This window comes from Ranitomeya variabilis, chromosome 8 (assembly GCF_051348905.1).
Source record: "Ranitomeya variabilis isolate aRanVar5 chromosome 8, aRanVar5.hap1, whole genome shotgun sequence".
NCBI classification, from domain to species: Eukaryota; Metazoa; Chordata; class Amphibia; order Anura; family Dendrobatidae; genus Ranitomeya; species Ranitomeya variabilis.
Window position 1 is genome coordinate 209,653,008 of NC_135239.1, and position 26,613 is coordinate 209,679,620.

Below are 26,613 nucleotides of genomic sequence, written 5' to 3' on the forward strand. Positions count from 1 at the left end.
CCCATCTCCAAGACTTTACACGTGCTGCGCCGATTCTTTGGAATGCACTACCCAGGTTAATACGATTAATCCCCAATCCCCACAGTTTTAAGCGTGCCCTAAAAACTCATTTGTTCAGACTGGCCTACCGCCTCAACGCATTAACCTAACTATCCCTGTGTGGCCTATTAATAAAAAACAAACAAACAATAATCAGGTTCCTTGCATCATGATCTCATACACTTTATGCAGTTAATAGCCCTCTGTGTCTGTACTGCTACATACTTAGGCAGTTAACTGGTTCATGCAGCTTTACATGAACACCCGAGCCTTACACTATGGCTGGTCCAAATAACTAAAGCAATTGTTACCATCCTCCTCTCGTGTCTCCCCTTTTCCTCATAGTTTGTAGCTTGCGAGCAGCAGGGCCCTCATTCCTCCTGGTATCTGTTTTGAACTGTGATTTCTGTTATGCTGTAATGTCTATTGTCTGTACAAGTCCCCTCTATAAGTTGTAAAGCGCTGCGGAATATGTTGGCGCTATATAAATAAAAATTATTATTATTACTATAATACTGTCCCCTATGTACAACAATATAACTACTATAATACTGCCCCCTATGTACAACAATATAACTACTATAATACTGCCCCTATGTACAAGAATATAACTACTACAATACTGCTCCTATGTACAAGATTATTATATATTATATTATTATATTTGCACGCCCTCTGAGGAAGCGACATTGATATGAAACGCGCGTTGTGTAACGTGGCTGCAGTTCAGGCAGGACTGACAGATACAATGGGTAAATACTCCTCTTACTTGTCACACTTCTAATATGTATAGCGTTCAACTCAAACTCGCTGGCACTTCCTGACAGACACTGGACTATTGCCCCCTTATTGCACCTTTGTCCCACCATTATTTAACATAGAGTAGTAACGTAATTTAGGGACACCAGTTGAGATATATATATATGTATGTCTTTCATGAATTTCCAATATTAGATAAAATTTCTTAGCTGTTCGCATTGGTTAATATGTTCTGACCTATTCTCCGGCTCCATTTTTTTCACCCAAAGGATCACATCACATTTTATACATAAATCCTATATTGTTTATGTATTTTTGATTGTAACTCTGTATTACTACAAACTTACCTACTTTTAGCATATCTTGACTCCTTGTTTAGTATACAACCCCTGGCAAAAATTATGGAATCACCGGCCTTGGAGGATTTTCATTCAGTTGTTTAATTTTGTAGAAAAAAAGCAGATCACAGACACAAAACTAAAGTCATTTTGAATGGCAACTTTCTGGCTTTAAGAAACACTAAAAGAAATCAAGAACAAAAAATGTGGCAGTCAGTAATGGTTACTTTTTGTAACCAAGCATAGGGAAAAAATTATGGAATCATGAAAAACAAACAAACAAAAAACATCACTAGTATTTTGTTGCACCACCTCTGGCTTTTCTAACAGCTTGCAATCTCTGAGGACTGGACTTAATTGGATTGAGATCCGGACTATTTGCAGACCATGACATTGACCTTATGTGTCTTTTTTCAAGTAATGTTTTCACAGTTTTTGCTCTATGGCAGGATGCACTATCATCTTGAAAAATTATTTCATCATCCTCAAACATCCTTTCAATTGATCGGATAAGAAAAGTGTCCAAAATATCAACATAAACTTGTGCATTTATTGAAGATGTAATGACAGCCATCTCCCCAGTGCCTTTACCTGACACGCAGCCCCATATCATCAATGACTGTGGGAATTTGCATGTTCTCTTCAGGCAGTCATCTTTATTAATCTCATGGAACGGCACCAAACAAGAGTTCCAGCATGATCACCTTGCCCAATGCAGATTAATGATTCAGCACTGAATATGACTTTCATCCAGTCATCCACAGTCCACGATTGCTTTTCCTTAGCCCATTGTAACCTTGTTTTTTTCTGTTTAGGTGTTAATGATGGCTTCCGTTTAGCTTTTCTGTATGTAAATCCCATTTCCTTTAGGTGGTTTCTTACAGTTCGGTCACAGACATTGACTCCAGTTTCCTCCCATTCATTCCTCATTTGTTTTGTTGTGCATTTCCTGTTTTGGAGACATATTGCTTTAAGTTTCCGGTCTTGACGCTTTGATGTCTTCCTTGGTCTACCAGTATGTTTGCCTTTAACAACCTTCCCATGTTGTTTGTATTTGATCCAGATTTTAGGCACAGCTGACTGTGAACAACCAACATCTTTTGCAACATTGCGTGATGATTTACCCTCTTTTAAGAGTTTGATAATCCTCTCCTTTGTTTCAATTGACATCTCTCATGTTGGAGCCATGATTCATGTCAGTTCACTTAGTGCAACAGTTCTCCAAGGTGTGATCACTCCTTTTTAGATGCAGACTAACGAGCAGATGTAATTTTATGCAGGTGTTAGTTTTGGGTATGAAAATTTACAGGGTGATTATATAATTTTTTCCTCAGAATAGAGTGATTCCATAATTTTTTCCCCTATGCTTGGTTAAAAAAAGTAACCATTACTGACTACCATATTTTTTGTTCTTGATTTCTTTTAGTGTTTCTTAAAGCCAGAAAGTTGCAATTTGAAATTACTTTAGTTTTGTGCCATGTCTGTGATCTGCTTTATTTCTACAAACTTAAACAACTGAATGAACATCCTCCAAGGCCGGTGATTCCATAATTTTGCCAGGGGTTGTATTATGTTGAGTCACTAACTATTTGGGTACACTAGTGATGTGGAACTGCTCCCTATGTACAAGATTATTATATATTAGAATACTCTCCCTTTTTATAAGAATAATAACTTCTATTTCTTCTATAGTGTTGCTCCATTGTTACATTTACCCAGCCAGTGCATACCATGATATCTGTGGTTGCACATTGCATCTGATTGCTTTAATTCCGTGTTAATAAGTCACACACAATCACTTCGGCTCCATGTCCAGCATTTCCTCCAATAAATGTAACAGTATAACTGTGCCGTCCCTCGAGGAACATCCCGCCAGAGAAAATGCTCTGGTTTTATTATTGTGATGGTTGGTGTAACTGCCTGCAATCCTTCATCGCCTCGGTCTGTCTGAATTCCTGTTTCCTCCACGCAGCACAAGATCCAGCACCGCCGCGGCCTCACACAACCTCTCAGCGCCAAATCTATCGTAACAACTCAATAGCGATAGTAATTAGGGTCCATTATAAAATGAGGTTGTGTATGATTTATAAGAAGTGATTATTTCCACTGTATGGATAATAAAACGCATGGATGCCGCCCGCTGGTATTCTCGAAATAATGAGATTTTGAAAGTTAGTTGATTTGCTCTTATAGATAAAGGGGAAAAGGAATGATAGTATATTAAGTATTATCAGTGGAACCCTAAAAACAAGGGGTACATACCAAGCAGCATATGGAGCTACTACGTAGACTAGATCACAAACAAGCAACGGGCAAAGGACCAGAGGGCTATATCTTATATAGGAAGCCCGCCATGACCTGGTCCCTCTACTGGGATGCGATAGCACAGCGGGGCAATTACAAGGCGCCAACTATGTGCATGTACAATAATCTAAATCTCAATGCAAAATATGCAAATTATCTCTCATGTCCTAGGTACATTACAGGGCGTCATGCTCCAACGCCAGGATGCACCCACTATAGCCCACCACTGCCTGCACTACGCTTATAGCAACTGAACTACTCATGATAAAATTCCGTTTACTTGCATCCACCACTAGGGGGAGATCACTGTAGACAACTGCATACAGCTCCCTATAGAATGAATAGTAGAATAGGAGCTGAATCCATTCCTATGGTGTGAGCTCCTCCTAGTGGTGGCTAAAGGAAGTGAGCATTGCATCGTTTGATTCAATGGCTCGGGATTTGGGGCTGATAGCACTGCATTTGGAGCTATACATGGAAATCTATCTATTGCTCCCTGTTATCGGGGTGAGAAATGCAGCCAGCCTGAAGTACGTTCACACTGGCACTATGACAGTAATTCTGCCGCCAGCACAGTTCAATGCACCGTGACAGGTGCTCCAGGTCTGTACTTTCCTTATGTCTCCGTCGACCAACTTTCCTCCTTTCATACAATTTGCTCTTTCAGCTCTCAGATGCCAGAACGCAGCAGAGTAATTACTGTCTTCATTTTAAGGCCGCAGGAGGGGAGATACAGAGGAAAAGGAGAATGGGGGACGGAATGATGAGAGAAAAAGACCCTCATTAAAATGTATGAGAGGCAGGAAACGCTGGGTTAAAATAATAGAGATAAAAAAGACATCTTGCCCCACATTCTGGGCGAAATTATTGCTCGGCTTTGAAGGATCACTGAGCCTTGGGTTCTCACATATTTTGCCATTAGCAGTGAAATAGAGACGTGAGGCTGGGCTCGCCCGTGCGGGCCGCGGGGTGCAGGTGTATAGGTCGATACTGGCACCTCCAATATTCCGCAGTATACGGTAGTAATACCTTGGTACTATATGATAGTATTATGTGGGCAGTATATAGTAGTATTACCTTGGTACTATATGATATTATTATGTGGGCAGTATACGGTAGTATTACCTTGGTACTATATGATAGTATTATGTGGGCAGTATATAGTAGTATTACCTTGGTACTATATGATATTATTATGTGGGCAGTATATGGTAGTATTACCTTGGTACTATATGATAGTATTATGTGGGCAGTATATAGTAGTATTACCTTGGTACTATATTATAGTATTATGTGGGCAGTATATGGTAGTATTACCTTGGTACTATATGATAGTATTATGTGGGCAGTATATAGTAGTATTACCTTGGTACTATATGATAGTATTATGTGGGCAGTATATAGTAGTATTACCTTGGTACTATATGATTTTATTATGTGGGCAGTATATGGTAGTATTACCTTGGTACTATATGATTTTATTATGTGGGCAGTATATGGTAGTATTACCTTGGTACTATATGATAGTATTATGTGGGCAGTATATAGTAGTATTACCTTGGTACTATATGATATTATTATGTGGGCAGTATATAGTAGTATTACCTTGGTACTATATGATATTATTATGTGGGCAGTATACGGTAGTATTACCTTGGTACTATATGATAGTATTATGTGGGCAGTATACGGTAGTATTACCTTGGTACTATATATTATTATGTGGGCAGTATATAGTAGTATTACCTTGGTACTATATGATACTATTATGTGGGTGGTATACGGTAGTATTATCTTGGCACTATATGATAGTATTAGGTGGGCAGTATATAGTAGTATTACCTTGGTACTATATGATATTATTATGTGGGCAGTATATGGTAGTATTACCTTGGTACTATATGATATTATTATGTGGGCAGTATACGGTAGTATTACCTTGGTACAATATGATAGTATTATGTGGGCAGTATATAGTAGTATTACCTTGGTACTCTATGATTTTATTATGTGGGCAGTATATGGTAGCATTACCTTGGTACTATATGATATTATTATGTGGGCAGTATATAGTAGTATTACCTTGGTACTATATGATAGTATTATGTGGGCAGTATACGGTAGTATTACCTTGGTACTCTATGATTTTATTATGTGGGCAGTATATGGTAGTATTACCTTGGTACTATATGATAGTATTATGTGGGCAGTATACGGTAGTATTACCTTGGTACTCTATGATTTTATTATGTGGGCAGTATATGGTAGTATTACCTTGGTACTATATGATATTATTATGTGGGCAGTATATGGTAGTATTACCTTGGTACTATATTATAGTATTATGTGGGCAGTATATGGTAGTATTACCTTGGTACTATATGATATTATTATGTGGGCAGTATATGGTAGTATTACCTTGGTACTATATGATAGTATTATGTGGGCAGTATATAGTAGTATTACCTTGGTACTATATTATAGTATTATGTGGGCAGTTTATGGTAGTATTACCTTGGTACTATATTATAGTATTATGTGGGCAGTATATAGTAGTATTACCTTGGTACTATATGATATTATTATGTGGGCAGTATATGGTAGTATTACCTTGGTGCTATATGATAGTATTATGTGGGCAGTATATAGTAGTATTACCTTGGTACTATATGATATTATTATGTGGGCAGTATATAGTAGTATTACCTTGGTACTATATGATATTATTATGTGGGCAGTATACGGTAGTATTACCTTGGTACTATATGATATTATTATGTGGGCAGTATACGGTAGTATTACCTTGGTACTATATGATATTATTATGTGGGCAGTATACGGTAGTATTACCTTGGTACTATATGATAGTATTATGTGGGCAGTATACGGTAGTATTACCTTGGTACTATATGATATTATTATGTGGGCAGTATTTGGTAGTATTACCTTGGTACTATATGATAGTATTATGTGGGCAGTATATAGTAGTATTACCTTGGTACTATATGATATTATTATGTGGGCAGTGTACGGTAGTATTACCTTGGTACTCTATGATATTATTATGTGGGCAGTATACGGTAATATTACCTTGGTACTATATGATAGTATTATGTGGGTGGTATGCGGTAGTATTATCTTGGCACTATATAATAGTATTAGGTGGGCAGGATGTGGGAATATCACCTTAGCACTGTACGATACTATTAGGTGGGCAGTATGTGGTAATATTACCTTGGCACTATATGATAGTATTAGGTGGGCAGTATACAGTAGTATTACCTTGGCACTATATGATAGTATTAGGTGAGCAGTATGTGGTAATATTACATTGGCACTATATGATAGTATTAGGTGAGCAGGATGTGGTAATATTACCTTGGCACTATATGATAGTATCAGGTGGGCACTGTACAGTAGTATGACCTTGGCACTATATGATAGTATTAGGTGGGCACTGTACAGTAGTATTACCTTGGCACTATATGATAGTATTAGGTGGGCAGTATACAGCAGTATTACTTTGGCACTATGTGATAGTGGTAGGTGAGCTTTATATAGTAGTATTACCTTGGCACTATATGATAGTATTAGGTGGGCAGTATACAGCAGTATTACTTTGGCACTATGTGATAGTGGTAGGTGAGCTTTATATAGTAGTATTACCTTGGCACTATATGATAGTATTAGGTGGGCAGTATACAGCAGTATTACTTTGGCACTATGTGATAGTGGTAGGTGAGCTTTATATAGTAGTATTACCTTGGCATTATATAGCAGTATTATGTGGGCTGTGTATGCTAGTATTAGCTTGGTAGTGTTACCTTGGAATTACATGGCAATATCATGTGGTGATATTATTGCGGTAGAATACTAAGGAATATTTACTTTGATTTTGCTAAGGGCTTCATTTTCTAGAAAGAAGAGTGGAATAATAATTCTACCAATAAGAGTGCCCAATATCAGATGGCAATCCACCGCCATATTGTGCAGATTTAGTTCTCATGGATCCCAGAACTCTTTACTGTATTGATATGAAAGCTGTGGATCTGGCAGGAGGGATGGCTGTGAAGTCGCTGGGGATATTCCCACCTGTGATGATTTTCCCCTATGATTGCAGCCTTGATACATTTCGCACTGTTCTTTGTAGGTCTCATGAACTGAAGCAGCTCAGAAATCCCTCATTATCTCACATCGTGACCCTTTCCTGCAAATTCTCAACAGGCAGGAAAAACTCCATGACACAATTCTGACTGTACTATAGTCGTAGCGTCCAGTAATGGTCGACTTGCGTTATTAAGTCATCGAAGCTGCAGCAATGTTTCTACCCCTAGTTGGGGTTCAGTGAAGACTCAGATTTATACCAGGGGTCAAAACGTTACTGCTGGTTTTGGTGAACGTTACTGGATGCTGAAGCCACCTTTCCCGTGAATTTTTTGGGAAAAAGGATCATTCCAGGTTTGGCGTTCATGCAGCTGCACAGAATTGAAGCTTTATGCTGACTCAGCATTACTACTTACTATCTATCCCGTAACCAAAGGTTTTGACACTGACACAATTTGTTTTCCAAATATTTTTTCCTGATGAAGCCTTGTCAGACTGTAGAAGAATGATTGTCTGGAGAAAAAAATGTGAGGCTGCCATGAGTCCTACGTCTGCCAATAGTAAAGCCTCCTGAGACCATTCATGTGTGGGGGCTTCTCATCCATGGAGGGGGTCACATACAATGTCGGGGGGCTTCTCATCCAGGGAGGGGGACACTCATAATGTTGGGGGGTTCTCATCCATGGAGGGGGTCACATACAATGCTGGGGGCTTCTCATCCATGGAGGGGGGTCACATACAATGTTGGGGGTTTCTCATCCATGGAGGGGGTCACATACAATGCTGGGGGCTTCTCATCCATGGAGGGGTCACTCACAATGTGCGGGGGCTTCTCATCCATGGAGGGGATCACATACAATGCTGGGGGCTTCTCATCCATGGAGGGGTCACTCACAATGTGTGGGGGCTTCTCATCCATGGAGGGGATCACATACAATGCTGGGGGCTTCTCATCCATGGAGGGGGGTCATATACAATGCTGGGGGCTTCTCATCCATGGAGGGGTCACTCACAATGTGCGGGGGCTTCTCATCCATGGAGGGGGTCACATACAATGTTGGGGGTTTCTCATCCATGGAGGGGGTGACATACAATCCTGGGGGCTTCTCATCCATGGAGGGGGTGACATACAATCCTGGGGGCTTCTCATCCATGGAGGGGGTCACATACAATGTTGGGGGTTTCTCATCCATGGAGGGGGTCACATACAATGTTGGGGGTTTCTCATCCATGGAGGGGGTCACATACAATGTTGGGGGCTTCTCATCCATGGAGGGGGTCACATACAATGTTGGGGGCTTCTCATCCATGGAGGGGGTCACATACAATGTTGGGGGCTTCTCATCCATGGAGGGGGTCACATACAATGTTGAGGGCTTCTCATCCAGGGAGGGGTCACTCACAATGTTGGGGGCTTCTCATACACGGAGGGGGTCACTCACAATTCTGCCTAAAACAGGGCCATGAATAAAGAGCGTGATTTAAACCTCCTTCAAGAGCAATTTCTCCATCATTTAGGATAATGTGGTGAAGATGCTTTTTCTTGCATGATGGAAACCAGGTCATAAGGGAAAAGCGAGAACTACCGTAAGTGGTTCAGGGAACAAAACATTGACATTTTGGGTCCACGACAGATAACTCCCAAGATCTCAGTTCCATTGAGAACCTCAAAAAGCGTCAAAGAAAAAAACTGAAATTGTGATAAACTCTGAGCACTGAAGAGAAAAGAACGGGCGGCCATCAGTCAAGATCTGCCCAGAAGATGATATCCAGCTGCCGGGGCGAAGGGCAGAAATCTGGAGAAGAAGGGTCAGAAGTCTGGAGAATAAGGGGCAGAAATCTGGAAAATGAGGGGCAGAAGTCTGGAGAATGAAGGGCAGCGCTGGGAATATTGAGGCGTCACAGAAACTTCATGTATTTGTCAATAAAAGTGTAAAATCTTGTGAGTTGTTTAGAATTGTCCTTCAGTAACCAGAGAAACATCTGACGAAAAGAAGGAAAAACACTGAAGAGGCAAAATGTGAAAAACAAAATTGTCAGTCTTAGAACTTTCCACGACTGTACACAGACTACGCACACGTGTCACAAATCAGTTAGGACACAGAAGGAAAGGTGTATAGAAATGTTATCAGTGATTGTGCCGTTGTGGATGACCGTCTTGTCTATTGTTCCCTGGTATCAGCCATTTCATGATGCCTACCTATAGCAGTATGAGTTCACATATGATGTAATGATACTGATCTAACAGCCCCTCTTATAACGCTCCAGTACTGATATAACTCCAGATGCCCTCATGCACGGATTATAAAGGGTTCCACCTGGCATTTGGGATATAAGAAGCATTAGACTGCCCCTCCATAAAGGCAAACCGTGTGTCGGGATGACAGAGGTGATACTCTACTTTGGGTAAGCACTTGCTATATACAGTTAGGTCCAGAAATATTTGTCCAGTGACCGAATTTCTGTGATTTCAGCTCTTCAAGATGGTATTTTGCTATTTTGGATGTAAAATTAAACAATTGAGAAACAATAGAAGTGGAAACTTTCAGGTTTAATTAAAGGAGCTGAAGAAAAATATCCTGTGGAACGTTTAGAAATTGCAGCCATTTTCTACAAAGCCTCCTCATTTCAGGGGCACAAAAGTAATTGGACAAATTAACATTACTACAAATAAAATGTTCATGTGTAATACTCTGTAGAGCAGCAATGACGGCCTGAAGTCTGGAGGCCATGGACGTCACCATCGCTGGTTTCCTCCTTTCTGATACTTTGCGCCTTTACTGCAGTCACTTCCGTTCTCGCTTGTTTGTCGCTTATTCTGCCTTAAAGGGGTTTTCCCACTAACAAAGTTCATTTTAAAGTTGACTTTAATCAATAGATCTTGGAATAATAATAATTTCCACAATTGGATGTGTTTTTAAAAAAATGTTCCTGTGCTGAGAAAATCTTATAAATGTGCCCATGCTGTGTCTTGTGTAAAGTCTGTGTCTGACCGTGGCAGGAACATGATCTGATCATACCACATCTCCTGGGCAGGGAAGAATGCAAAATAGAGTATAAAGATAGCGCAGCATGGAATCACAGCTGATATTTTTTGTGAAACTACCACATTTTTTCGGACTATAAGACGCACTTTTTTCCTTTTAAAAATTTGGAGGAAACTGGAGGTGCGTCTCATAGTCCGGATGTACCGGCTCTACCTGTGGTGGGGAGGTGGGGGAGCAGCAGCGGCAGATCAGTGGGTCACAGGAGGCAGGAGCCGGCCGCTGTGGCTAACTCCTGTGCCCACTGCTAAAGATAAATGAATATTCACTGCATTCCACGCCCATGGGCATGGAGGGCAATGAATATTCATTTCTCTTTATTAGAATCCTGGTATGCATGGCCCCATCCCCATCCTGGTATGCATGACCCCTATCTTTATCTTGGTATGATTGGCCCCCACTCTGGTATTCAGGGCCCCCATCTCTGTCCTGGTATGCGTGGCCCCATCCTTATCCTGGTGTGATTGTCCCCCATCACCATCCTGGTATGCGTGGCCCCATCAGAAAAACATAAAAAAAAACATTATACTTACCTTCCTGCGTTCCCTCGCAGCATCTTGTTTCGATGCCAGCTGCGACTTTATGCTTATAGGCAGCACATGATTAAATAACTGGATCAGGAATATATTTGGGTAAAAAGCTTAAGTGCTAAAACTTGTGTCCCTGTCTAAATATTTCTGGACCTAATTGTATATACTGTTAATTCATGGCCATTTGTTGCTGTTACTCCTTCTTATGGGAATCGCACTATCACCTTTCACATACTCCTGCATATAAATCACAGCACGGTACAATTATATTCCACTATCATGCTGACGTTGACTGTTGTGATCATGTAAAACACATCTACTCGATAATGGCTATATTGTCAAATATTTCTGCTCTGATTATCATGTTATTCTTTGTACCATTAGTCCAAAACTGATAATTCCTTAGGAATTTGTTACAGTATCATCACTCCTCGGTCTTGTCATTTCTCCTACTGACCTCTTTTATTTTAATGTTTGTACTTTTTTAACTATGTTCTACCAAACTATATTTTATAATCTGATGAGTGATTGTATGTGACTGCAATATGTTCTTTTTCCAGTTATTATATCATATGTGACTGAGTTTAGCCCCTCTTATAACGCTCCAGTAATGATATAACCTCCAGAGATGTTTATATCTTGTGATTGATATCAGCCCCCTCTTATAACGCTCCAGCACTATTATAAGCCACTGAGGTCAGCGGTGTTGACCCCGGGTATAAATGTTGCATTACTTACCGCTCACGCAGAGGCTGAGGCTGCACAGGCTTTCCTCACAGGTGTCTTCAGGGCTTTCCTGGTCTCCTTCCCCATCCTCATCCTCGGCTGCTCTGTTGTTCTCCCTTCTCTTCCTCCGGGAGGGTCTCCTGACGCTCCGCAGGACCTTGTTGACCCTATTCATGGGCTGCTTGGTTGTGGGGTCCTGGAGGAGGAGAGCTCGGCTCTGTCGGGTTCTGCTCCCCGATCTAAGGTCTGTGCACAGGAGAGCAGCAGTGCGGAGTCTCCACGAACTGTGTGGGCAGATACAGGGTATCCTCCTCTCCCTCCTCTCTATAAGGCAGGTAGTAAGTGTGCAGCAAGGTCTTTCCTTCTTTCTCCTTCCCTTTCTTTTTCTTTCTTTCCTTCCAACCTTCTTTTTTCCTTTCCTTTCTCTTTCTTTCCTTCTTCCTCCCCTTCCTTCTCCTTTCTTTTTCCTTCTTTCTTCTTTCTTTCCTTCTCCTGGATGTGTGATGGTTGGGTGAATGGCTCGCTCTCCGCAGGCTGAGCAGTGCGCTTCCCGATTCGGAGCTCACATACTGTCAGAGTGGACTGCGGGGCGAAATGTGGAACAAATACATCCCGTCGTTAATGTTCACACAGCAATAAACCACAGCGGCGGCGGCGGCTTCCTCCGAGCTAAATAGATAGAAAGGGACAGACGAGGAGATGGGAAGGTGCAGCGAGAAGAGAGAAAGAGCGGATGATCCAAGTGTCAGCTCTTCTGCAGAGGAGGGAGCGACTCATCTAATTACATCTGACTATATATTATATAATCCTATCTATCTAATCTATCTATCTACTATCTATCTAAATATTATGTATCTATTATCTCTCCATTATCTATCTACTATCTATTATCTCTCCATTATCTATCTACTATCTATCTAAATATTATGTATCTATCTATTATCTATCTACTATCTATCTATTATATATCTATCTATTATCTGTCTATTATTTATTATGCATCTATCTATCTATTTAGATATCTATCTTTCTCTCATATCTCTCTACATTTACATACATTTCTAAGTATTTATCAATGTATCTATCTCGTTATCTAAACCTTTCTATATTTCTTTATCTATCTGTCCGTCCATCTCTGTGTACGTTCACCCGACGTCTTGTGTCGTGATGCCAGTAAATATTAGTACATGATTTATATACTCGTTCAGTACGTGTCATCGTTATGTAGAAATACCCTCAGTGCTCCATTAATCCTCCAGATGCTCTAATTAGCGGAAGGTTCGAAACTTCAAACAAATGGATGTCTCAGCTCGGAGCCGCCCGGAACTGATAGAAGAACTGGGCAAAAAGAAGAGAAACTGCAAGTGCTGAGAAGGGAGGACGATTGTGCTGATGTCATATCTATCATTATAAAGCGACTGCAGTCATTACTACAGGTGGTCCTATGAACATTCATCAGAGTGAACAGACTATGCCCACCGTGCCAGGAAAACCTCCCATGACCTATAAAGGTGTGAACACACAATAAATAAGTGAACATGCTTCTATAGTGTATGGACCCTCTACTCATGGCAAGAGTCCCCTACAAACTGCTGCTGCCATCTCATTGGCTCCCAAAGATCACAAAATCAATATTGACTTTTAGGTTTGCTACTTTCAATAGGTGGCACTAGACTAGTGTTATGGCTCTTTTCCTCTCTGAAGAGGCAATAGGCATATTTAATTTCCCAGAGAAGTATTGCATGGCCTATAAGTCTCCTTACACTGGCATTGTCAGACTTGTCACTCTTCAGAAGGAGATACGTTACTTCTTAGACGAAAGGCATAATATAGAAGTGATATTATTGTATATTGGGGCATGCTACATACTAATCCTTCATAAAATACTAGACTACTCTGCTAGGCCGTGCATCCATGTGTTTTAATGGGGAGAGAGGAAAAAGCTGCTGTCAGACTCCTTTGTCCCTTCAAAACACCTATGCCCCCTCCGAGACCCTCTAGTACCCCTAAGACCCATCTGTCACCTTCAGGCTCATCAGCCCTCTTCAGACTTCACTGTTGCGTGCAGACCTCTCTGACCTCTCCAGACCCATTTTATCTTCCAAACCCTTCTGTCCCCTCTAGACCCCACTGTCCACCTGTAGATTCCTCTTCCCTCCTCCAAACTCCTCTGTTCCCTGCAGACATCTCTGTCTACTTCATCTCCATCCTCCCCTGACTCCCCTTTCCTCTCCAGTCCCCTCCACAACCCTTTGCTCCCTCTATTATCTGCCCCCTCTAGGGTTCTCCCCCTCTCTAGACTCCTTTTTCCCCTCCTTTCCCCTCTTTCTTTCCAGACTACTCTTACCCTTCTGACTCCTCTGTTCCCTCTGACTCCTCTGTCCCCTCTGACTCCTCTGTTCCCTCTGACTCCTCTGGTAGTAGCTCATCTACCAGAACAAAAAGATGATGTGAACACTGGAAGAAAGATGGAAGGTTTCCATAGACATTAGTCAGAAACAGATGGGCACAATATGAGAATATTACGGACTTATACTTGCAGGATTTTTTTTTTACTTTATGGTTTCAGGTTCTTTAAGGAACCATCTAGTTTCAGTAACAGCGTATTGACTTTTAAGAAGCTGAGAAGTTTCTTTTAAATGATGACGTCCCTTTCAGAAATGCCAAACTTTCTGGTATATGATTAATTCTTTTGAAGTTACCGCAAGCTGCTAATCCTCCATTTCCTCACTTATCTGATGTCTCGCAGCCTTCTACGCTCAGAAAGACGCATCATCTTCTCTATGGCAGAGGAACTCTCATACTGACCTGCAAAATCCAGAAATAGTGGGGCGGGTGTGGGGCAGACGACCTGCTGCTTTTTACAACAATGGCATATCTCTCTCTCTGTATACATATATATATAATCCTGTAGCCGAGAAAACGTAAAAAGTTAATCAAGCGACAGGATTAATATTTTCAGCTAAAAATAAAAACGTTCCTGTGCTCTTGACTCCTTACATGCAGTCTGTTTCTCTTGCAGCCTCATCTTTTTACTCTACAGATTTCTCCTGCCATCAGTTTCAGCTGTCTGACTTCTACTATTGTCACCTGGTCACCAGGAAGCTTCTCCTTCTAGGTCCCTAACTTCTACTATTGTCACCTGGTCACCAGGAAGCTTCTCCTTCTAGGTCCCTAACTTCTACTATTGTCACCTGGCCACCAGGAAGCTTCTCCTTCTAGGTCCCTAACTTCTACTACTGTCACCTGGTCACCAGGAAGCTTCTCCTTCTAGGTCCCTAACTTCTACTATTGTCACCTGGTCACCAGGAAGTTTCTCCTTCTAGGTCCCTAACTTCTACTATTGTCACCTGGCCACCAGGAAGCTTCTCCTTCTAGGTCCCTAACTTCTACTAATGTCACCTGGCCACCAGGAAGCTTCTCCTTCTAGGTCCCTAACTTCTACTATTGTCACCTGGTCACCAGGAAGCTTCCCCTTCTAGGTCCCTAACTTCTACTATTGTCACCTGGTCACCAGGAAGCTTCTCCTTCTAGGTCCCTAACTTCTACTATTGTCACCTGGCCACCAGGAAGCTTCTCCTTCTAGGTACCTAACTTCTACTATAGTCACCTGGCCACCAGGAAGCTTCTCCTTCTAGGTCCCTAACTTCTACTATTGTCATCTGGCCACCAGGAAGCTTCTCCTTCTAGGTCCCTACAGGGAGAGCAGTTCAGTGGTGACGCAGGAGGAAGTAGCTAGCTTCTTCTCTATGTGTTTTAGAGAGATTAGTCCACAAATCAGTCCCTGTAAATAATCCCAAATGGCTATTAGTTCCTACTTTACAATATTTGCACTAAAAAAGTGTACCGTTCATCTTCCTTTTCTTCCTCACTGTGTCCCTTTTAGTGCCACTGCTAATCTGTGTGAGTATGGGTGGGTTTCTGGGAAGGATCGACAGGCCCACTGCTCTGTTTTCTATCTATAGCTCTCAAAACATCACACGTTACATGTCTTACCTCCATCCTTCACATCGTTATCGGTCTGTCTATCTGTTTCACTGGCGGCTGTGAATATAGTCACCAGTAGATCTCCTTTCTCCTCAAGCAGCTGTAAATACCAGTGCCCAGTAATACCTCAGTCTACATTTTGATCAGACATGTGAAAATCAGTCTCCTTCACCCTCTAGCAGCTATAAATATATCCCCAGTCAGTCCCCACTGAGTGTTCATCCTACTGCCAGCTGTAAATATAGTACACAGTCAGTCACCTTTCCCCTCTCCACCCTCTGGCACATACAAATATGTACATTCCTCAGCTAGTCGCTCCTTACACCTTTGGCATCTGTAGATAATGGCCCCCATAAAGTATCCAATCAGTAACCATCTGCCTCTGTCAGCTGTGCATATAGTCCCAAACCAGACTCCTTTGTCCTCTGGTAGCCATATATTCAACTCAGTCTCTTTCTAGTAACTGTAAATATAGTTGCCAATCAGTCTCCTTCCCTCTGTGGAAGCCATATAGTCCCCAGTAATTTCACCAGTCAGTCTCCTTCCCCCTCTGGAAACCATAATTTTAGTCCCCAGTAAATTCCATGGCAGATAGTTACCTATAATAGTATTTGGGCTCCTGGAGCAGTGAAAGTAAAAAATCCTTGCTTGCTCACAAGTCAAGTCACCAAGAAAGTCAAGTGTCTTCTGGATGTTTCGGACAGACTTCTTCCCAGTAGGAGTCTATTACTGATCATCTGGATCCCCTGAAGCCATTTTCTGGGAGTAAGCCAGATCCCCTTTAAATAATGAGCCATGATAAGAGAGAACTTAATGATTAACCCTTCACACTCACAACAACAGAGAACACCAGTATACATGGATCCTACAGTTTGTCTTCTTTATCCGGCTATATACTGTCCCATGGGAGATGTAATGGTGCCACTTGGGTAAGGAATGGCTGAATAGATGGTGGATGGTTTGGAAGGGGGGGCGCTATGCAACATGTCGGCTTCTCCTGTGGTTTCATCATGTATTTCTCACCATTTTCAGCCCCTTTTCTGGACCCACAGCTGATATTATTCAGATTTCTCTGCTCCAGATAAACACTTGCGCTTCCAGCGCTCGAGGCTCAGCTTTAACTTTTTAATCCCAAAGGGAAGAGTAATGTGAAGCTGATATAACAGTTTTGAGAGTTTTGACTAAAATAATTAATTCCTACATCAGGCGATGTAATTATGTGCCCCCCTCCTCCAGGGTCCATTCATAGAGTCACGTGCCCCCCGTATACCCGCCGCCGGCTACAGCTAGTGTCTGCAAAGCTTCCCTGTGCCAAACTGTTAGCGTCAGCACAGGATGTTCATGGTCTGTAGGGAATGGTCAGCCACGATTGTCACCATCACTTACTATGGATTGGACGAAGACAACAGTGAGAAGGTGTCAGTGGTCAAGGAAAATAAAAAAGTAAAAAAAATATATAAGTCCCAGAATAATACCAGGCAAAAGAGCCCAGTACAGTGCCAGCCACAGAAGTCCTGTAACAGTGCCAAACACCTCACCCACATTACAGCGCCCCATAGGAATGTCAGGCATAGGGGCCTCATCAGAGTGCCAGCTGAGCCTCCCCAAAACAGTGCCAGCCGAGCCTCCCCAGAACAGTGCCAGCCGAGCCTCCCCAGAAAAGTGCCAGCCGAGCCTCCCCAGAAGTGCCAGCCAAACCTCCTCAGAACAGTGCCAGCCGAACCTCCCCAGAAGAGTGCCAGCCGAGCCTCCTCAGAAGAGTGCCAGCCGAGCCTCCCCAGAAGAGTGCCAGCCGAGCCTCCCCAGAAGAGTGCCAGCCGAGCCTCCCCAAAAGAGTGCCAGCCGAGCCTCCCCAGAAGAGTGCCAGCCGAGCCTCCCCAAAACAGTGCCAGCCGAGCCTCCCCAGAACAGTGCCAGCCGAGCCTCCCCAGGAGAGTGCCAGCCGAGCCTCCCCAGAACAGTGCCAGCCGAGCCTCCCCAGAACAGTGCCAGCCGAGCCTCCCCAGAACAGTGCCAGCCGAGCCTCCCCAGAAGTGCCAGCCGAGCTTCCCCAGAAGAGTGCCAGCCGAGCCTCCCCATAACAGTGCCAGCCGAGTCTCCCCAAAACAGTGCCAGCCGAGCCTCCCCAGAACAGTGCCAGCCGAGCCTCCCCAGAACAGTGCCAGCCGAGCCTCCCCAGAACAGTGCCAGCCGAGCCTCCCCAGAAGTGCCAGCTGAACCTCCTCAGAACAGTGCCAGCCGAGCCTCTCCAGAAGAGTGCCAGCCGAGCCTCCCCAGAAGAGTGCCAGCCGAGCCTCCCCAAAAGAGTGCCAGCCGAGCCTCCCCAAAAGAGTGCCAGCCGAGCCTCCCCAGAAGAGTGCCAGCCGAGCCTCCCCAGAACAGTGCCAGCCGAGCCTCCCCAGAACAGTGCCAGCCGAGCCTCCCCAGAACAGTGCCAGCCGAGCCTCCCCAGAACAGTGCCAGCCGAGCCTCCCCAGAAGTGCCAGCCGAACCTCCTCAGAACAGTGCCAGCCGAGCCTCCCCAGAAGAGTGCCAGCCGAGCCTCCCCAGAACAGTGCCAGCCAAGCCTCCCCAGAAGTGCCAGCTGAGCCTCCCCAGAAGAGTGCCAGCCGAGCCTCCCCAGAAGAGTGCCAGCCGACACTCCCCAAAAGAGTGCCAGCCGAGCCTCCCCAAAAGAGTGCCAGCCGAGCCTCCCCAAAAGAGTGCCAGCCGAGCCTCCCCAGAAGAGTGCCAGCCGAGCCTCCCCAGAACAGTGCCAGCCGAGCCTCCCCAGAACAGTGCCAGCCGAGCCTCCCCAGAACAGTGCCAGCCGAGCCTCCCCAGAACAGTGCCAGCCGAGCCTCCCCAGAAGTGCCAGCCGAACCTCCTCAGAACAGTGCCAGCCGAGCCTCCCCAGAAGAGTGCCAGCCGAGCCTCCCCAGAACAGTGCCAGCCAAGCCTCCCCAGAAGTGCCAGCTGAGCCTCCCCAGAAGAGTGCCAGCCGAGCCTCCCCAGAAGAGTGCCAGCCGACACTCCCCAAAAGAGTGCCAGCCGAGCCTCCCCAAAAGAGTGCCAGCCGAGCCTCCCCAGAAGAGTGCCAGCCGAGCCTCCCCAGGAGAGTGCCAGCCGAGCCTCCCCAGAACAGTGCCAGCCGAGCCTTCCCAGAACAGTGCCAGCCGAGCCACCCCAGAACAGTGCCAGCCGAGCTTCCCCAGAAGAGTGCCAGCCGAGCCTCCCCATAAGTGCCAGCCGAGTCTCCCCAGAAGAGTGCCAGCCGAGCCTCTCCAGAGGAGTGCCAGCCAAGCCTCCACAGAATAGTGCCAGTCGAGCCTCCCCAGAACAGTGCCAGCCGAGCCTCTCCAGAACAGTGCCAGCCGAGCCTCCCCAGAACAGTGCCAGCCGAGCCACACCAGAACAGTGCCAGCCGAGCCTCTCCAAAACAGTGCCAGCCGAGCCTCTCCAGAACAGTGCCAGCCGAGCCTCCCCAGACCAGTGCCAGCCGAGCCTCTCCAGAGGAGTGCCAGCCGAGCCTCCCCAGAACAGTGCCAGCTGAGCCTCTCCAGAATAGTGCCAGTCGAGCCTCCCCAGAACACTGCCAGCCGAGACTCTCCAGAACAGTGCCAGCCGAGCCTCCTCAGAACAGTGCCAGTCGAGCCTCTCCAAAACAGTGCCAGTCGAGCCTCCCCAGAACAGTGCCAGCCGAGCCTCCCCAGAAGTGCCAGCCGAACCTCCTCAGAACAGTGCCAGCCGAGCCTTCCCAGAAGAGTGCCAGCCGAGCCTCCCCAGAAGAGTGCCAGCCGAGCCTCCCCAGAAGAGTGCCAGCCGAGCCTCCCCAAAAGAGTGCCAGCCGAGCCTCCCCAAAAGAGTGCCAGCCGAGCCTCCCCAGAAGAGTGCCAGCCGAGCCTCCCCAGGAGAGTGCCAGCCGAGCCTCCCCAGAACAGTGCCAGCCGAGCCTCCCCAGAACAGTGCCAGCCGAGCCACCCCAGAACAGTGCCAGCCGAGCTTCCCAAGAAGAGTGCCAGCCGAGCCTCCCCATAACAGTGCCAGCCGAGTCTCCCCAGAAGAGTGCCAGCCGAGCCTCTCCAGAGGAGTGCCAGCCGAGCCTCCACAGAATAGTGCCAGTCGAGCCTCCCCAGAACAGTGCCAGCCGAGCCTCTCCAGAACAGTGCCAGCCGAGCCTCCCCAGAAGTGCCAGCCGAACCTCCTCAGAACAGTGCCAGCCGAGCCTCCCCAGAAGAGTGCCAGCCGAGCCTCCCCAGAACAGTGCCAGCCGAGCCTCCCCAGAAGAGTGCCAGCCGAGCCTCCCCAAAAGAGTGCCAGCCGAGCCTCCCCAAAAGAGTGCCAGCCGAGCCTCCCCAGAAGAGTGCCAGCCGAGCCTCCCCAGGAGAGTGCCAGCCGAGCCTCCCCAGAACAGTGCCAGCCGAGCCTCCCCAGAACAGTGCCAGCCGAGCCACCCCAGAACAGTGCCAGCCGAGCTTCCCCAGAAGAGTGCCAGCCGAGCCTCCCCATAGTGCCAGCCGAGTCTCCCCAGAAGAGTGCCAGCCGAGCCTCTCCAGAGGAGTGCCAGCCGAGCCTCCACAGAATAGTGCCAGTCGAGCCTCCCCAGAACAGTGCCAGCCGAGCCTCTCCAGAACAGTGCCAGCCGAGCCTCCCCAGAACAGTGCCAGCCGAGCCACCCCAGAACAGTGCCAGCCGAGCCTCTCCAAAACAGTGCCAGCCGAGCCTCTCCAGAACAGTGCCAGCCGAGCCTCCCCAGAACAGTGCCAGCCGAGCCTCTCCAGAGGAGTGCCAGCCGAGCCTCCCCAGAACAGTGCCAGCTGAACCTCTCCAGAATAGTGCCAGTCGAGCCTCCCCAGAACACTGCCAGCCGAGACTCTCCAGAACAGTGCCAGCCGAGCCTCCTCAGAACAGTGCCAGCCGAGTCTCCCCAGAACAGTGCCAGCGGAGCCTCCCCAGAACAGTGTCAGCTACACTTTCCCTGAATAATGCCAGCCTTGTGGTCACCAAAACAATGTCAGCTGTACCCGAATAATGACAGCCATGTGCTCCCCATCAAGAAAAAAATGATGTGTTGTTCCAGCTTCTTAATAAAAATTATTTTATTTAACAAAAAATTGAAAAATTATGACAGACATGGTATAAACGTCCTGGATAGCTACGCATTTCGAACACGAAGTGTCCTTTCTCAGCTTGAGAAACGACACTTCGTGTTCAAAACGCGTAGGAAAGGAACAGCTGCCGGCCAGTCCGTGCATGGAGATGTGATCGTAGCCCGAGTTATACGACTCTCTCTGACTCTTCCGTTACAGCTCACGTCACGTACCTTGGGCATGGAATAAATAATTATCTAATATATAAAGATGAATGTGTGTATGTGTGTGTGTATGTCCGGGATTGGCATCTGAACCGTCGCAGCTACAGGCACAAAATTTTGCACAGTCACACGTCTGGACCCCGAGAGCGTCATAGGCTATGTTGTCAGGTGAAATTTTAACCCCGCACTTTCCAATTCACCAAACAATTTTGCCCCTATCTACATAATGGGTAAAAAATGAAAGGAAAAGTGTTGGGAGGCAAATTAACAGCTGCCAGATGTGAACAAGGGGGACTTAAAGAATGAGAGCGATGGCGCCAAAGAGTATATACCGTACAGTTGCTAAGGTGGGGCCCCGACATGGGATAATCACCACACCACCACGGGGATATGAACACACACACAAAATGCGCCACACACTACCACGTGCTCGAACACATATACCACCCTCAGCGCACATTTCACCACACATACACCAACCTCGCCACATAAAAGTGGAAACACAAAAGTCACCGCTCAAAACTCGCCACGCGCAAAACTCTCCACATACAAAACTCGCCACACGTGCAAAACTCACCTCATGGAAAACTCGCCACACGCAAAACTTGCACACGCAGAAAAATTGCCACACGCAGAAAAATTGCCACATGCACAAAAGTTTTAACACATGCAAAAGTTGCCTCACACAAAACTTGCACATACTCAAAAGGCACCACACATAAAACTCGCCACGCGCAAAACTCGCCATGCGCAAAACTTGCTGCACACAACTTGCTACACTAACCTGTCACATGCAACTCGACACACAAAAAGTTGCTACACGCATGTCGCCACACAAAACTCATCTCACAAAAGTCGCTACATGCATGTCGCCACACGCAACTCAACACACACAACTTGACACACGAAACTCGCCCTAAAACACACACAAGTCTGGTATTATCTACAAAAAATAAAAATCTGATTAATAAGCAGACAAACTACAAGAACAACAAATGTACCATATAGGAATCCGGCAGCTGTCAGTCACATGACCAGTCTATTATGTGTATGTGTGAGCTAATATATACTGCCAGGGGGTGGGCTTACTGTTGGCTGGGGATTTATCAGGCTGCCATTTTAGCTTACAAATACTGAGGTAAAAATACTGACCAAATAACGTGTGAACGAGGTCTAATACAGGAGGAGATGAAATACAGATATATACTATATACAGGAGGAGATGACACACAGGTATATACTATATACAGGAGGAGATGACACACAGATATATACTATATACAGGAGAGATGACACAGGTATATACTATATACAGGAGGAGATGACACACAGATATATACTATATACAGGAGAGATGACACACAGGTATATACTATTTACAGGGGAGATGACACACAGGTATATACTATATACAGGAGGAGATGACACACAGATATATACTATATACAGGAGAGATGACACACAGGTATATACTATTTACAGGGGAGATGACACACAGGTATATACTATATACAGGAGGAGATGACACACAGATATATACTATATACAGGAGAGATGACACACAGGTATATACTATATACAGGAGGAGATGACATACAGATATATACTATATACAGGAGGAGATGACACACAGGTATATACTATTTACAGGGGAGATGACACACAGGTATATACTATATACAGGAGGAGATGACACACAGATATATACTATATACAGGAGAGATGACACACAGGTATATACTATATAGAGGAGGAGATGACACAGGTATATACTATATAGAGGAGATGACATACAGGTACATACTACATACAGGAGGAGATGACACACAGGCAGGGCCGGACTGGCCATAGGGCACTTCTGGCAAATGCCAGAAGGGCCGGTGCCAGTGGTGGGCCGCTCAATTCGCCGCCCCCGCCGTCGCATTCAACTATACCGGCGTATAGACGCCGGTACAGTTGAATGCAATGATGGAGGAGAGAGCGTCTACAGACGCTCCTCTCCCATCATTCCCCGCTCTGCCTCTGACACTGCGGGTGCGCGATGATGTCATATCATCGCGCACCTGCTGTGTCCCGGGCAGACTGCAGCTGCTGAGACAGGAGCAGGAACCAGGAAGCAACGCTGGGCACGAGGAGAGGTGAGGAGAGTTTTTTTTTTTCTGGACTGTGGGGCCATTCTCGGAGGAGGTGAGGGGAGGAAGAGAAGAGATGTGGGCTGTATATAGTTCTCTGTGGGCTGTGCTCTGTGCTGTATACTGCTGTGGGCTGTATATAGTTCTCTGTGGGCTGTGCTCTGTGCTGTATACTGCTGTGGGCTGTATATAGTTCTCTGTGGGCTGTGCTCTGTGCTGTATACTGCTGTGGGCTGTATATAGTTCTCTGTGGGCTGTGCTCTGTGCTGTATACTGCTGTGGGCTGTATATAGTTCTCTGTGGGCTGTGCTCTGTGCTGTATACTGCTGTGGGCTGTATATAGTTCTCTGTGGGCTGTGCTCTGTGCTGTATACTGCTGTGGGCTGTATATAGCTCTCTGTGGGCTGTGCTCTGTGCTGTATACTGCTGTGGGCTGTATATAGTTCTCTGTGGGCTGTGCTCTGTGCTGTATACTACTGTGGGCTGTATATAGTTCTCTGTGGGCTGTGCTCTGTGCTGTATACTGCTGTGGGCTGTATATAGTTCTCTGTGGGCTGTGCTCTGTGCTGTATACTGCTGTGGGCTGTATATAGTTCTCTGTGGGCTGTGCTCTGTGCTGTATACTGCTGTGGGCTGTATATAGCTCTCTGTGGGCTGTGCTCTGTGCTGTATACTACTGTGGGCTGTATATAGTTCTCTGTGGGCTGTGCTCTGTGCTGTATACTACTGTGGGCTGTATATAGTTCTCTGTGGGCTGTGCTCTGTGCTGTATACTGCTGTGGGCTGTATATAGTTCTCTGTGGGCTGTGCTCTGTGCTGTATACTGCTGTGGGCTGTATATAGCTCTCTGTGGGCTGTGCTCTGTGCTGTATACTACTGTGTGCTCTGTGCTATATATAGTTCTCTGTGGGCTGTGCTCTGTGCTGTATACTGCTGTGGGCTGTATATAGTTCTCTGTGGGCTGTGCTCTGTGCTGTATACTGCTGTGGGCTGTATATAGTTCTCTGTGGGCTGTGCTCTGTGCTGTATACTGCTGTGGGCTGTATATAGCTCTCTGTGGGCTGTGCTCTGTGCTGTATACTACTGTGTGCTCTGTGCTATATATAGTTCTCTGTGGGCTGTGCTCTGTGCTGTATACTGCTGTGGGCTGTATATAGTTCTCTGTGGGCTGTGCTCTGTGCTGTATACTACTGTGGGCTGTATATAGCTCTCTGTGGGCTGTGCTCTGTGCTGTATACTACTGTGGGCTGTATATAGTTATCTGTGGGCTGTGCTCTGTGCTGTATGCTACTGTGGGCTGTATATAGTTCTCTGTGGGCTGTGCTCTGTGCTGTATATAGTTCTCTGTGGGCTGTGCTCTGTGCTGTATACTACTGTGGGCTGTATATAGTTATCTGTGGGCTGTGCTCTGTGCTGTATACTACTGTGTGCTGTATATAGTTCTCTGTGGGCTGTGCTGTATATAGTACTCTGTGGGCTGTGCTGTATATAGTACTCTGTGGGCTGTGCTGTATATAGTACTCTGTGGGCTGTGCTGTATATAGTACTCTGTGGGCTGTGCTGTGTATAGTACTCTGTGGGCTGTGCTGTATATAGTACTCTGTGGGCTGTGCTGTATATAGTACTCTGTGGGCTGTGCTGTATATAGTACTCTGTGGGCTGTGCTGTATATAGTACTCTCTGGGCTGTGCTGTATATAGTACTCTCTGGGCTGTGCTTTATATAGTACTCTGGGCTGTGCTGTATATAGTACTCTGGGCTGTGCTTTATATAGTTCTCTGTGGGCTGTGCTGTATATAGTTCTCTGTGGGCTGTGCTGTATATATTACTTTGTGGGCTGTGCTGTATATATTACTTTGTGGGCTGTGCTGTATATATTACTCTGTGGGCTGTGCTGTATACTACTGTGTGGACTGTGCTGTATACTTCTACGTGGGCTGTGCTGTATACTACTGTGTGGTCTGTGCTGTATACTACTGTGTGGTCTGTGCTGAATACTGCTGTGTGGGCTGTGTTATCTACTACGCGAGCTGTGCTATAGTATGCAGGCTGTGCTGTATACTATGTGGTTTGTGCTATATAATATGCGGGCTTTGCTATATACTATGGGGAGTATATTATATTCTATGGGGGAGGCCATGTTATGTACTATGTGGCTGTGTTATATACTATTGTGGGGGTATATTATATACTATGGGGGGCTGCATTATATTCTATGGGGGGCTACATTATATATTATGGGGAGGTGGGCTGTATTATATTCTATGGGGGTTACATACTCTGGGGTGGCTGCATTATACTCTGTGGGGTGGCTGCATTATACTCTGGGGTGGCTGCATTATACTCTGGGGTGGCTGCATTATACTCTGGGGTGGCTGCATTATACTCTGGGGTGGCTGCATTATACTATATGTGGGCTGCATTATACTGTATCGAGGACTATGGGGAATACGTTATACTATATGAAGAACTATGGGGTGCATTATACTATGGGAAGTGAATTGTACTACATGGATGACTGTGGCGGTGCATTATACTATATGGAGCACTATGAGGATTGTATTATGCTATATGGAGGACTATGAGGAGTGTATTATACTATGTGGAGGACTGAGCAGTGTATTTTAATATATGGAGGACTATAGGGAGTGTATTATACTATATGGAGGACTATGGAGCACATTATAATATATGGAGGACTATGGGGTGTATTTTACTAAACAAGTAAAATGCTGCATATTCGGATTGTTTTTGCTGGAACAAAAAGCCTTGTTGTCAGCAGCACATCACCGGTGTAAACTGTAGATGTGCTGCTGAAAACATGATACTGTATGGTGATCTATTAGTGATCGTTCTGTCTCATCATTATTCCTCAGCTGGTGGAAAGAGGCCGGGAAACAAGCGTTGAACAACTTCAGTATGGTCGATCAAACTCATTTAGCGGCCTGAGATCAGCGCATGTAAGTAAATACAACAGAAATGCTTCTGTGTGATGTGCAATATGTTAGCATTTGGGGACCCATTTTAAACTTTGCCTAGGGCCCCACTTTGCCTAAAACCGGCCCTGCCTACAAGTGTACAAAGATATTATACAGTCACCATGTGACAAGTGGGCCTGTGTAACTTCAAATGCCAGGGCTGAATTTTAGTCCCAGTCCGGCCCTGCACACAGGTATATACTATATACAGGAGCAGATTACCTACAGGTATATAGTATATACAGGAGGAGATGACATACAGGTATATGCTATGTATAGGAGGAGATGACACACAGGTATATACTATATACAGGAGGAGATGACACACAGATATATACTATATATAGGTGAGATGACACACAGGTATATACTATATACA

The 26,613-nt window shown here is 45.4% G+C and overlaps 1 protein-coding gene and 1 long non-coding RNA gene across 9 annotated transcripts in view; one reads left to right on the plus strand and one right to left on the minus strand.

Annotated features, from left to right (window-relative positions):
• The window catches only part of GRIP2 (glutamate receptor interacting protein 2), a 307,958-nt gene that overhangs the window by 111,305 nt on the left and 170,040 nt on the right, over positions 1-26,613 (minus strand). The window contains exon 1 of one of the 8 annotated variants that reach the window (XR_013218444.1): positions 11,857-12,483. The exons of 6 other annotated variants lie outside the window; for them this stretch is intronic. Coding sequence is in view for 1 of the 2 variants with exons in the window: in XM_077276670.1 (XP_077132785.1) it covers positions 11,857-12,019 (163 nt within the window). In the remaining variant the exon portion in view is untranslated. Of the gene's footprint in view, positions 1-11,856; positions 12,484-26,613 lie in introns of those variants that run through there. One more of the 8 variants, XM_077276670.1, reaches the window with a different exon arrangement.
• On the plus strand, positions 22,440-22,948 carry LOC143788686 (uncharacterized). Its single transcript, XR_013218710.1, has 3 exons — positions 22,440-22,689; positions 22,758-22,889; positions 22,921-22,948. It is a non-coding gene; the product is annotated as an uncharacterized LOC143788686 (long non-coding RNA).